We start from the raw sequence: 14,336 nt of genomic DNA, 5'->3' as shown, positions 1-14,336 counted from the left end.
AAATTTTTAAAAACTTTAAGTTTTTAACGATGTTTAGGTTTAAATTTATTATTTAATGAAGTGATATAAAATGGAATGATTATAAAAAAGCGTAATTATTAGTCTAAAGCCTAAAAAGCCATAAAACGAAATATAGACTAGTTTATTCAATATTTTTGTTGTAAATTATATCACATTGTAATATAACTTATTTATTAAATTGCCCTTTCTTCGATATAACATCCAATTCTTTCAGTTTTTAAAAAGTAATATAAGTTGTACTTGCTTTTACTATTTCATTATTCAAAGTGTTGTTGCTATTTTTTAAATAAAGTTAGTTGTTCATAAACAAAGAATAAAAACATTACAATCACTTCGAATAAGCCACTGGAAGATGGATATTATAGTTGAGCGTTGTTAATGAAAGCTAGTATAATTTTAATTAAAGAGGCTTTTCAATAGCCAAAAGCAATGAAGGGAATCTGGTATACTATATTTATGTACACAACTTCTACATAATTAAATAGTTATTTCAGTCTGGTGAAGATCGCTACAAAAGTTATTTAATGGCGTCACTTTCACAAATAAATGAACTATAAAACCGTAATAAATAACAAACCGGCCGGGACTTCAGAATGTACCAAGAAACCAGAACAATCCAATAACTAATGCTATGCCTTGTCTTATGAGAAGATTTGTCTCCAACCCTTTGTATGTTTCAAAATCAGGTTAGTCGCAAACCAATCTGTGATGTCAAGTTAAAAGTCAACGCTTATTCAATCGAAGACAGTGCCATTAATATAGGTACAAGCACTATAAGCACTTCACTGCTTCGGACTTTGTAGCACAATGACAATTTTTTAAACTACTAAAGATCCAAGATCAGCGATTTTGATTTTATTGAAACAGATAAAAACTTGTGTGTAATTATCTATGTCATTTTAAAAATATTTTGTACTTGCAGTATAAATAAAAAAGGCAATTTTAATTGATCTATAAATCTAATAACAAAAAAATATCTTTATATTATCTTCTAACAACATTTTTAGCTATTAATTATTCTCTGATTTTGGTATATAATAATAAAATATATAGTTGCCTAGGCGTACGTAATATAATACTCTTAACATTAATGCTATTTCTTATTTCGATATAACAAAATCGAAAACAATGACGTCAAATGCAGTAAAACTCCATTAAGTAATATCCTATTACACAACCAAACGCTGGTCTCTGATTTGTTGTTAATATTTGTATGTATACAAATATAAATAACAAATTGCAAGTTTATTTTTCGCATACGAAGTTTAGAAAGAGTACTGAAATTACCAAAGTTATACTTTTATAAAAAAAAATTCAGTTGCCAAGATTGTCGACCTTGACCATTTGACCTGGCTTTGCGAAATTTTTCACCCAAAGTAAAACTTATACATCAATAACATACACATTATTAAAAAGTCAAGGATGAGGGTCTTGGCAGACCTTTTCACGATTCACCTCTTATTTCCATATTTGGGAAATGGTGTCGTAATATAATGGGCTCCAAAATGACGCCGTATCAGATAAGATTGTATCACTATTAAATATGTAAAAAGTCTCGCGACACAATTTCTGAAAATTTAATTATAAAAGTGGCAAGACTCGATTTCATGAAGTTGCGAGAAAAACCACGTCATTTGTATTTATCGCATTTCGAGTGTATTACGAGTCACTCTAAATTCGCCGCAAATACATTTCCGCTGATGCATTAACATAATCAAACTTATTTTGATTGTATTATTAGGAAAAATATGAAATGTACTTAAACATAATATTAAATTATTATTTTTTAATGTATGTTAGAATATAAGAAAAAACACCGAATCGTAACGAACGTTTTTATTTTACATAAAAAGAGGGAAATGGGAGAGGATTTCTACTGAAATGCTGCAAGATTGATGACCTATCCATCACGCAGTTAAAAATGTATGAACGAACCTTCTGAATCGATTTTCAACCGAAAAATACTAAGAGGAAAATGTTGAAATTATAAATTAATTTGCGGTTTGTGAGAATTTTGACCAATATATTTTTTCAACGTTAATGTAATAAATTAAAAAAGAAAAATAAACTAATAAAAAACAATGAATATTTTAATAAGCACATGATATAATATGTACATTATGATAGCGTTACAATACCAAAACGCTTATTTACATTATGTATATTATCTTAATGGAAGTGGAAACGTATAATATATTATACAAAATGGAACATCTATATAATATTAATAATTGGAAACAAACATTTATATATGTATACTCACTTAAAATTATATCAATCTCAAAGTTGATGAGGGTTTTATCGGATCCATTTTATTTAATATTTAGTCAACGTAGATGATACATATATTCTAATTATTCTTTGCATTTGATATTAAAGTATGTTACATCATTTTATGCCATAAATAACTCTTGATTAATCGTTTTAACGATAAACTTTCTAACTAAAATAAGCGTATATATGCATATATTTTATATAATGATAATGATAGTTTTATCTATAAATTAGTTAGCTTAATAATCATTTAGTCAGAAATTTGAGACATAATACAAATACAGGAATTTGAGAGATAATACAAATACAAAAAATAAAGACAGTTATTAGTTAATATTATTAAATTCAATGATTGACAATCTCACGATATATGGTATATGTATATCAAAATATGCTTTATTCGCTTACTTTACTTTCAATATAAATATATTACAAATCTCACTTCCGAGCTAATTCATATAACTCTCCGGTTAAATATCAAATTACTGTTTTATCGGATTTTAAATTGAGTTGGGAATGAGACCAAAACCCACAAAATGTAACTTATAAATTTTATTAATCTCTACTTTAAATTACCGCAAACGCTATTATCACTATATTTAATCAAATTATAATATTTACATACATGTCTATATTATACAAATAATGCATTAATTATCAGGATCGATTTTGCGATCTTAATCTACATTAATTTAAATCAAAAGCATTTTAGCATTAAACTGTGATCCCATTTTAGATGTCCTTATGGAAATTACACATTATCCCCTACAATAAATAACCTTGTATATGTATATTGGGATTTGATGACGTTTTCCAAGCTTTTGGCCGTGTATCAGGATGACGACCATAAATTGTAAACAGTCGGCTATTTTTCAGCATTTGCACGGATTCTTTTCACACAAATTTATTACGTTGCAGCTCGTACGAAAAAACAACTCAACAGATTTAATTTTATTGTGTTGTATATAGTGAATATAGTGAGCTTGCTGTGTGCCGATTGGCAATTTAGTGCAGCCTGGGTGGAATTAGCTAAAATAGGATAAAGTTTTCAACTAATTATGGGAGGGATCATTAGAGAATTTCAAAGTTGGAAATGGTATATAGGTGGCAATGTAGGAAACAAAGTTATCAGTGAAGCAATAGCTTCATATAATTTCTCAGTAATATAATACACTATATTGTTCGAGATAATCCTGTGTATTTATTAATAATTAAGCACAAGCAGATAATTTGGACTGCGTTTTAAAAATAAGTCCTTTTTTTAAAATGACTTTGTTATTTTATTCGACAATTTTGAACACTTGCCATATGCAGACTTGCCATATGTAATAGAAAACAATCATTGTCTCTCAAAAAAAAACTCATTGTCTTAAAAAATACGTTTTGCAATATAAGAAAAAAAATAATCAATTTTGACTTGATAAACGAGTGATGTCTTACAATATGAGAAAATTGTTACTTTCTTCGCAAATACGACGATGATTCTTCTCGCAGTAAAGACATACATTTTGAAAAATAATTTTCTAATTAAAGTCTTGATGGTTATGGATAATGTTCCTGATCACCCTACAGACCTTGAGAAGAACTAACTAAAGAAGTATGAATTCATTAGGATCAAGTTTTTTTTTCCCATCACCACTTCATAACTCCAGCCCATAAATCAGCAAATTATTATAAACTATTTCAGCGACGCTTCGAAGTGACGAAAGGAACAAATCTTACCCTCAGATACTTTTCGAAAACTTATTTCCATATCGTGAGCTGCCTCAAGATCATCGATAAAGAAAACGTTCATTCTACTTGGAGAAAACTGTGGCCGAATTGCATTGACGAGTTTGTTCATGAGTGGAGGCCGCCAATTGTCGATTTGGGGAAGAAAATATGTGACTGGAATTGAATGAGGACGATATTCAAGAGTTAGCAGAGGAACATTACAAGGAGCTAACCACCGAAAAATTAAAAGATCTACATTGCGAGCAACAGCGCTTCAGATTTTCTTCTTCTGAGGAGGAGAAAAAGGGTTAGAAATCCTTTACATTAAATAAGATTAGGGATATCTGTAAAATGTGGGATAGAGTGAAAAAATTCATTGAAAATCACTGCCCAAATAAAGCTGTATAATGACAATCCAATGTCTTTTTTTGCTAAGTACCTTAAAATGAGGCAAAAGCAAGTGTCATTGGATAGGTTCTTAGTGAAAATTTTACTAAATGAATATCAGTAAAAGACAGCAGTGATTTCAAAATAATATTTTTTTTTTTAATTTTTCGTTGTAATCAGATATAATAAATACCTACAAACAAGTATTAATCACCAGAATTTTCAGTTTGGGAATCGGTGACATATATTTAAACAATTATAAATTGTGTTTTTTATTTATACTCAATAGTATCACTTTGTAGCTGGGCCGGTTTTTTTTATAATAGCGCATTTTTATAAATAAAAATTCGAGTCTACTGCCGAGGCTCGAACCCGCGACGAATTATTCTCATATACCGTATGAGGTTTCACTGTATCGCGAAAAAAGCAAGAAACGTAAAAGACATGTTTTACTTTTTACGTTAAACGCTGGATCGATCTCAAACACGTATTTATTCAGTTATTTAACTACTTAGGAGAACGCAATATTGTTTTCGAGTGAATTTTATTATGAATATAATATATTTTTAATGTGAATATTTCCTTCTCATTTTATATGTATTGCAAGTGGCTCTTATCAAATATAGCAAAGCACATACGTACATATGTAAATACCATATAACCTTTAGTTTATCTTTGCCATTGTGTGAAGATGCAGCAATACCATCTGGCTGAAAATGGCATTGAATTTTGTACATTTATTTAGCATAGTGAATTTTTTAATAAGTTATTCACAGCAAAAAACGAAAGACAAATGTTTTCGCATCAAAATTAAGATATTTCTTTATATGAACCAAGCGCAAATACATTTAAAAATACAAGAGTGGAAAAGTGTTTTATCAAAATTTGTTTTGTATAACAATGAAAAAATTGAGCAAATACAAAAAGTAAAGCCATTTTTATATAAGGTTATTTGAGCGAAATTTATTGAAAATTATACATGTTATTGTATTTATGTATATGAGGTTATGCGTAGATCACTCGCACGTAATTTGGCCAACAAACACTGCATAGTTATTTTTAACCGGTAAGACAAAGAATGACGTTCCTCGATATATTCGTATTTTTAATTAACATAACGTTATATATAGAGAAGGCTTTTTTCTTATGGATGCATTATCGTATAGCATATTGTGCCATACGGTCTGTCAGGATACCAATAATATTGGTCTACACCCGAGTCGCAGCTATCTCGTAACGACAACAATTATTTCATGTAGTGTCAAATTTATCAATATACTTGGAAGTTGAATTGACAGTTTAATTAGAAGACTTCTCGAAACCATCCGCGATAAACTTTAAGCTGGAAGCTGAGAAGAGTCGCCAAGTTTTATCGAATATTTCAGACTCTCCTCAAAACTTTCACAACCACAGGATTCAGTAATTTGTCTAATTTGTTATAATTGAAGCATCGGTGAACTTCGTTAAGACACGCAAATTTATATCATTATATATCTAATATTTATATGTAGTAAATAATACAGATTTACAGTTATTTAGCTCTCACATAAACTCTTAAAATTAATATACTCCAAACTTTTGAAAACGTAGATATAAAAGCTAAAAATATGCAAGTATTTTTATTGCACATATTGTCTTTTCATAATCTTTGAACCACCCATACCTTTTGCGATTAGTTTGTATACATATACAATATCCAAATATGCCGAAAGTAATCAGCGTAACTTGTGAAATATATTATTGGCACAGTAGCGAAATAATGAAGGCGCTGTTAAATGCACCCTAAGATTGATATATAAGAAACAATTTCTAATAACAATCAAGGTATGAAATAAATTTTATTGTTGCTGAGCTTAAACGACACAAAACAAATACACTTGATCAACAAATAGAATAGACACATTTAATAAAACAAAACATAATTTTTGCTCCAGATTGGTTAGGGAATAGAAGAGGAATGGAATCCTTGATCTCCCTCCCTTTGTCTGATAGCTATATGTGCGATACATATAAAATTTAAACTTATATTGAAATACACGAGAATTTTTCCTGAACTCTAACCTATTGGAGCTTTCGTTGAATTGACACAGACAAAAATTTTTGATTCCACAAGAAGCAGAGGTTTCCACTTCGATTGTCTGATTTGGTTCAGTCAAGAAATCGCATTGTATCGCTAAGAATTTACATGTACCGAGTACCGTACAATTTCCTAAATCGATTGATGTTCCAGCTAGTTTTAATTTTTTTATCGTGCGCCTAATATTTATTATTATTTTAAAACCTTCATTATAGTATATCGGATATTTAATCATTATATGTAAGTAATATTTTTTTTAATTAAAAGAATAAATATTATTTTTTTTCATTAATTATAAACATTTAATTTTAAATATACTATAAGATAGTATATTTTATTTTAGTTAACATTTTATACTATTATTCATACATGACTGAATGTGCTTGCTGTCTCCAAATAGACAACAAGCACAAGGGTCATTTCGAAGTTAATTGTCCCTAAAACAATGGTAGATTTGTCTATCTTGAAACATCGATAGACCGTAAACGCCCTACCTAACAAGAACCTTGAAAACTTAACGATTCAATTACTTTTGATTGCGATAAACGTGCTGCGTCAAAACTTGTCATGTCCAAATAAATAACATTTTATCGCATTCGCCCACACATTTCAATTTCACTATTGCGCTGTAATTATTTACACCATTTTCAAGTTCAAGATACAAAAAAATTTTATTAATTTTGTATATATGTATGTACTTGACAGTGAAAATAACAACTTGACCGTGGAACAGAGAAATTCTATGATGATTTAATTTTTAAAAAGAATATAGAAATATCTCAGTGACGACAAGAATATCTCCATGACACGCGTGACTTTCCGCGAGATGAATATAGAATCTCTACGTATTTCGACTTTTTACTCATCCGACGTGCGAGAATTTATAATGTAACAAAATGTTTATGTATACCGAGTGTTTTGAGTGAAAAATTTGAAGCTTTGAACGCTGACGGAAAATAAAAGTTTTGAACGAATAAATAGCGCGTGTCATAAAACGGATGACAAAAAATACATCAACATATGCTTCAAATTGTTATTCAAACTTCAATGAATATTCTAAAATGTAAACAAAAAATTGATTACATAAAAAATATGTTTTATACTACAATATTTGGACTTGAATATCCGTATCGCCTACTTTTCCCTGTTGATATTAAAAATAAGTTCCGTGAAATTAAAACGTTCATTATATAGTAAGAACGGGTGTAATGAACACGCACTATTCAACACGCGATGATGATAACTAAACCTTTTGAAATATCCATAAAAAACAATCAACTTTTCCTTTGCTAGAACAGGAAAAACAGTTAATATTTATTTTATTATATTTTTATTACAAATCTTACCATCATGAATTGATAGATTTCCCCAATGCGTCACAATAGCTATTGTATAAAAATATATATTCATTAAACATGTAAAAATATAAAACAGTAATGTGTGTAAATAACTAGCGTCTATTATATTATTTAATAACTATACTGCATAACCTAGCTTTATTTATTGGTCACAATATTCATTCGTGAGATTAGAAAAATCTAGGAAACCTAATCTGATGATCGATCGGAATTATAATTCCTTATTAATCACTAATTCATATATATAATTAAAAAACAATAGGGTCCATATGGTATTTGAACCTAGATATTTCAGGAATTGGTTATTTATGATATCGCAGCATTCTTGAATCTATAATTTAGATATTTTATCGTGAGATAAGGAACCTCTAAGAAAATATAATCTGTGATAATAGGTCAGAATTATAATAATATAAATCCGATCTTCCAAACAAAATTAATATGGGGTTTGAACCTAGGCTTTTCATACATATATTTGTCACTGGAATATATCACCAGCCTTTTGTGCTGGTTATATACATATATCACTAGTATTTTATTTTATGAGACTTAAAAATAGTATATGTTGATGTTTACTAACTGAAATATCGTGAGTTAAAACAATTCAATCATTATTATATGATATTGTCATTGATAATTTATTTTATATTATACCTTTAGATTAGGTTATTAAAGTTTTCCTAATCTTACGAATGAATATCGATGTGTTTAAAATTATTGACATGAAAGTTGCTCATATAAAATATTTGTATGATATGTATATGTACATATATAAATGAATAGTCCCAAAATATTTAATATTTATTTTGCATATAATGACTCACATGCCTTTATAAACTTCTTTGTACCAGTTTTATTTTTTACTAAGCCATTAAACAGTAACAAATGATTATAAATAAGCTCAATTAAACAAATAACAAGCCGTATTTCACGTTTTATTTTTATAAAACCTTATTTTATTATTTTCTTCTCAAGTTAAATACTTTTTCTTGTTAAAATAAAAACAAAGCATTATAAACGGACGCTATAATTGATACTCTCCTTTCGCTTTCGTATTCGCAAAGGTCAGACCTGAAAGAGGTCGTCACTTACAACCCAAAAACGCGGGTACTAATTAGCACAACCTACCGTTATTTATCTCGCAGTTTAGTGAACAAAGAGTTCAAAGCGAAAGCGTTATCGGACGTATAACAAATATTTATAGAAACGCGATCTCTGTTACCAGTTAGCTATTTTAATCATCTTAACATTTAATAATGCATATGAGCATATGTAAAATTAAATATTTATGTCTGCCAAATTGGCAACAACGACGTTCTTACCATCAAAATGAAAGCCAAGAGTGATTTAAAACGACGTACCATTTCACGTTATGAAAAATAACATCACAAAAACGGCTTTTTTGAGTATGTACTTTTGTCGTCCGTCAAATTTGTAAGAGAGGAGTGCGTGTTCATAAAAAATAAAGATTTACACTCGTGTATCATCACGCTTGACATTGTATACGAGCGGTATTATCTGGGTCGTGACCATAAGGGGTAAAATGACTCACGGCATTGACAATATATCATATAAGGCGAAATAATAAAGCCTCCCGAGAACAAAGTATCATTCCATATACACGTACTTATATAAAACACGATGGATTTCGTAATTGCTTTGGCGCATTGTTCGCGACAGATTTATCTACGTAAGCCTTTTGTTTGAGACCCACAGAGGCTAAAATTACTCAATTCGTAATGTTTGGTATTGAAACGTTCAACGTTCAAAGTTAAACAGGGCAATAAACGAACTATATATCAATATCATAATGTTAAGAGTTTGTTTTGTATCGTATCGATTGACTTACTTATTGTGTAAATTGGCTAGCTCCATTTATGGGTGTTAATTATTTAATAATGCCACTTTACTAACATCATACCAATACATAGGCTATAAAAATCTTACATATTTAAAATACAGATAATCATAAAAAGCATCTGAAGTACATTGAACAACTTATTATTTTAAATTTATTATTATTGTATGACTTATTATAGAACAAGAACACCACTTAAGTTTGATAATGAAATGTATAACAACGTGTAAGTGGTAACCTATTTGGGTGTCAAATTCAACAATTATCTAGTGCGCGGTACCAAATAATACAACCGACTCACTTTTTAATAGAAAAGGTCCAAAAAATGTTTTTCAGATACATGTAAATGAGGGAGTATAAATATTATATCTTTTTATTTACCACAAACCCCAACAATGTATGCTAGAATATGATTCCATCGAATCGGGATGACAAGTGTACTTAGAAAAGCATTTATTTAATCTGCTAGTAGGGAATATACACAATCCGGAGATTCTGGAAGAACTTTGTTTTGGTGTGGTGACTAACATTGATTTGTTTTCATTCGGGTACTCGCAGCTAGTGGACGCGTTGTGTTCTATCATAGTGTATCGACGTAAAGCTGGTACGCCCTATACATTAGGGTTTTCAATGATTTGTAGTTTTGAACTATTCGAATATTGAATAAAAAATAGATGATGTATTTGACAATTCAAACATATTCATCATTTTTTCTAGGTTTTTACCGATATTAATTTATTTCAATAATTAGTGCAAAAAATCAAATTAGTGCCCGTAAAATATTATTTAATTAAAAATAATTATTGGCTTAAATTAAATATTTTAATAAATCATAAATTACGTTCATAATCGATATAAATTTTAAAAAATATGCATAACACAATGCTGTGCGAATTACTGATTAGTGAGGACGTCAAAAGTTAATGCTGAGCTTATTATTTTATAATACATACTTTTCCGACGCATTTCCGAGAATGTTAAAAGCAAATTTATGATATAGGAGTGACTTTCGCAAATATAAAAAATGCCTCATTTATTGCTTTCTAGGTTCAATAACATTTGATATTGTTTGTAGGTCAACTATTGGCAAATAAATAATGACATTATTTTCGAAACAAAATAAAGGCGCATAAAGGACCGTGGATTTCGGAGCGGCTGTAGTCACTAGGATATATTGAGAGGAGAAACGACTTTGTTTTGCTCAAGTATACAAATTGTTTCATTTTAAGTTTTCTCAAATTTCAATCGAGATAGTTTAATATTCCATCAATTGTTCGAATATTCATATAGTTAAAAATCGGGCAAATAATTCGAATAGTCTTATATTTTAATATTCCGTTAAGAATCCCACAGTACATGTATGTAAAATCAGTAAATCAATATAAATACTACTACTAGTTAAGAACCATATAAGGATCATATTTTCACTATAAGTGTAAAATAGTTCTATACATAATTTCAAAAGCCATTTTAAAATGATTTAATCATATATGGTTGTTCAGAACGTAAAACTTGCTGTTATTCCTCCAACGTACATTGTTAACGTCGCTAATAACATTGCATCACACACGCGAGATGTAAAGATAAAAAATAATTATTATCTTCCAAGGTAGGCAAGAAAAGTTGAACTGTGTCACGCTGAAGAGTACGCAGTACACTTGAACACACAATTCGTATGTCACTGTTTATGGTAGTCAAAATTAAACCGCTTGTTAAAAAAAATACCAATAAATCAGATCGTCCTTAAAGTGTTCGAGAGCATTTAATACGTTATTTATATATTGGACATAAATCATGGGAACGTCATTGAAATGGGATCCGATCGCGTTTTGGACCGTAATGTACAGCTGCAGATTTATCACTTTCGTTCACGTTGACAGGAATCAATCTTTTGCTAACCATTTGGCACGATTGATTCGTGACGTTTATTCAAAATCGATTCGTGTTACTGCCGAGCAGCGAAAAATGTAAATATATCAGATTACGTAGCATCTACAGCGCCTACTCGTCGATTTAAGGTTATTGGGTTTCTAGTAAATGTGGAATATATTACCTTATAATACATAAAAATAAAAGGTTGAAATATTATTTTAATAAGATATTAAACATTTGCTGTAGTTGTGTTCTAGTCTACTCTCAACGAGACAATGATTATTTCCATGTTTTAAAATAACTATATTAAGAAGCTGTGAAGCCATTGAATATGCTTACATTATTGTTCTGAATATTGTCATGAAGTAAAGTATCCAATCTCGTTTAATGTTACGATCAGTACGTTGTGAATTGAGACCTTTAAATTGTGCAAATACTAAATCGCAGTATCTATTTTTTATTTTCCCACTTTCCTAATCACATCCAAATGTCCAGAAAATTAAATCTATTGCAGCAGAGACTTGTCTCAAAGTTTGTCGTTTTTACAAATATTATGAAGTGATATTTTTACAGAAAATTTTGCTGCAAATTTCTAGGTCAACATTTTTTTGTAGTACTATTATGTAATTGCTTACTTAAAATAGTCTGTCTCAAATAAAAAAAATCTGAACGGTATTTTAATAATCTCCTAGGTAATAAACGAATGCATTTATAAATAAGTTGATACAATCAATTTTTGGATTCAATGAATGATGACAGTTGCAACACATTTTACTCAGATTTGACAATGTAATGAACAAAAATAAATCTATTAGATATCCAGTCTTATATTCTTTGAATTTAAATAGACTACCACAACAAAAATTTACCATCGTGGTTCATTAGCAAAAAACATTAATTATGGTATGTTGAAAAATACGATATATCTAGGAACAATATAAAACATACTTATTAAGTCGTAGTTAAATATATATATTATTATGGCGAAAGTGTTTTTTTTTTATAATCTAAGAATAAAAAGATAAATTAAAGCAAACTGGCATATCTAATAAATTAAATTATTATTTAAAACAAAGGTTAGCATGTCTGTTTTTTCATTAAATATAATTGTCTAAGAATATATTTAAAAATAAGCACTAACCTCTTTTCTCTTTTCTCTCGCGTTTCTTGTTTAATACAATCCTTCGCTTCAACCTCATTAGCACTTTATCACCCTCATCGAAGCTTTCGGACGAAGACGAAGACAAACATTCCGAACATTTTTGTTGATTTTCACCACACGGAGAGCCCCTCTTCCACATCCAATAATCACTGCACGATAACACTCGATGGTACATTCTTAACCTCTTTTTAATCTCTCTTTTTATTTCACTATCGCATTCATCTTCAGCTACACATTTATCTATATCGGAAGTTAACACAGCATCATCTTCAATCACCATCCCTCTTCTCCACAATTCGTTGACGCGATTCTTCGGAGCTTTTCTCATCGTGACTTGATTTTTCATCTCTTCCAACCAAGCAGGAGTATCTTTGTTCTTAAGTGGCAAACTTCTCAGATACGTTTCTAAGAAAAAATCAGTTTTATCCGGTTCATTTCTATTAGAAAGTAACTCAGTATAAGCGCGTCGTATTTTAGAATTATTTATTTTTGGATGAGGTTCATTGAAAGATGCTGATTTACTAACATTTTTTCGGCGCTTTTTAGCCATTTCAATTGTCGTATCCGAATCTGAATATACAACACTGTCATACGTGTCTTCTTTAGCCATCAGTGGAAATGCTTGTAGATGTAATACATTATTTTCACTGATGAACGGTCGTCGCCTTCTGGCGAGAAATCGATTATCTTCCTCGCTAATCAAAAGAGTACCGGGTTTTCCGTGGTTGTAGCTATAAAATGACTGCGGAACTGAGCTTTCATTATCTGAGCTTTTATAGCTGCTGTTATCGCTTATTGCTGAAGAATTACTCAAGGGACTGCTCATAGATTTTCTATATAGGGGCACTTTGAGATTTTGATCGTTCAGTTCTTCGTCCGAAGATAAATCGTCCGGTTTTTTCGTTAATCTGATATACGCTTTGTCTCCATGTATTGTGTTGTTTTTCTTCAAAACGTATCCATTTTGTCGTTTCTCCGCGTCAAAGGCGCTCAAAGAATTGAAATGCCGCTTTTTTAAATCTGAGCTTTTGATCGATATATTGTCATCGTTGGTTTCTACTAATAAATTTCCTTCGCAGTCGAACAGTTGGATCGTTGGAAATATTCTTCCCGTGGATGAGTTCAAGGTGCTCAGCTCCCATTTTCTATCTTTCGGTTCTTTGAGTTGTATTCGTATTATGTTTTCGTTGTTGTTGTGTTCTTGAAAGAGTACAGGCTCAGGCATGCTCTGCTTCATCTTTCACGATCTGGATAGAGTTTATCGATTCATTTGCACTTTATCACTGACTGGAATTACACAACAATCCAAGTTATTCGTACACACATCGAGATGCTTTCGTTTTTGGAGAAGTGCCAAGGTCACTATTAATCAATTGTGGCGTCACATCGGAGTCCTCCGAGGTGAGGTCAATAAGCAACAGCTCGGCGATGAGGTCTGTTCGAAACTGCAGCCGAGGTCCATCAGACTGGTCCGTAGTCGGTTTCCATATACACAACAGCGCAAAGCAACTTCTCAATGTTCGGTCGTGACACTCGCGTTCTCGTTTCGTTATAATTTTCGAATGAGGAGGTCCCCGCGGGACTTCAGTTCCTCGGTCAGTACAAAGAGTGACT

The 14,336-nt window shown here is 30.4% G+C and overlaps 1 protein-coding gene across 12 annotated transcripts in view; it reads right to left on the bottom strand.

Annotated features, from left to right (window-relative positions):
* Positions 1–14,336, bottom strand: part of LOC148227436 (tyrosine-protein phosphatase non-receptor type 13-like) — a 157,597-nt gene extending 143,261 nt beyond the window's left edge. For all 12 annotated transcript variants that reach the window (XM_088201555.1, XM_088201563.1, XM_088201560.1 and 9 more), the window contains exon 1: positions 12,702–14,336. In XM_088201555.1, the coding sequence (XP_088057681.1) occupies positions 12,702–13,959 (1,258 nt within the window). In that variant the 5' untranslated portion in view covers positions 13,960–14,336. The remainder of the gene's footprint in view (positions 1–12,701) is intronic.

This window comes from Plectrocnemia conspersa, unplaced genomic scaffold, assembly GCF_051122295.1.
Source record: "Plectrocnemia conspersa isolate PC_06_02 unplaced genomic scaffold, ASM5112229v1 ptg000013l, whole genome shotgun sequence".
NCBI lineage: Eukaryota > Metazoa > Arthropoda > Insecta > Trichoptera > Polycentropodidae > Plectrocnemia > Plectrocnemia conspersa.
The sequence above is the reverse complement of the archived record's forward strand: the minus strand, read 5'-3'. Positions and strand labels throughout refer to the sequence as shown.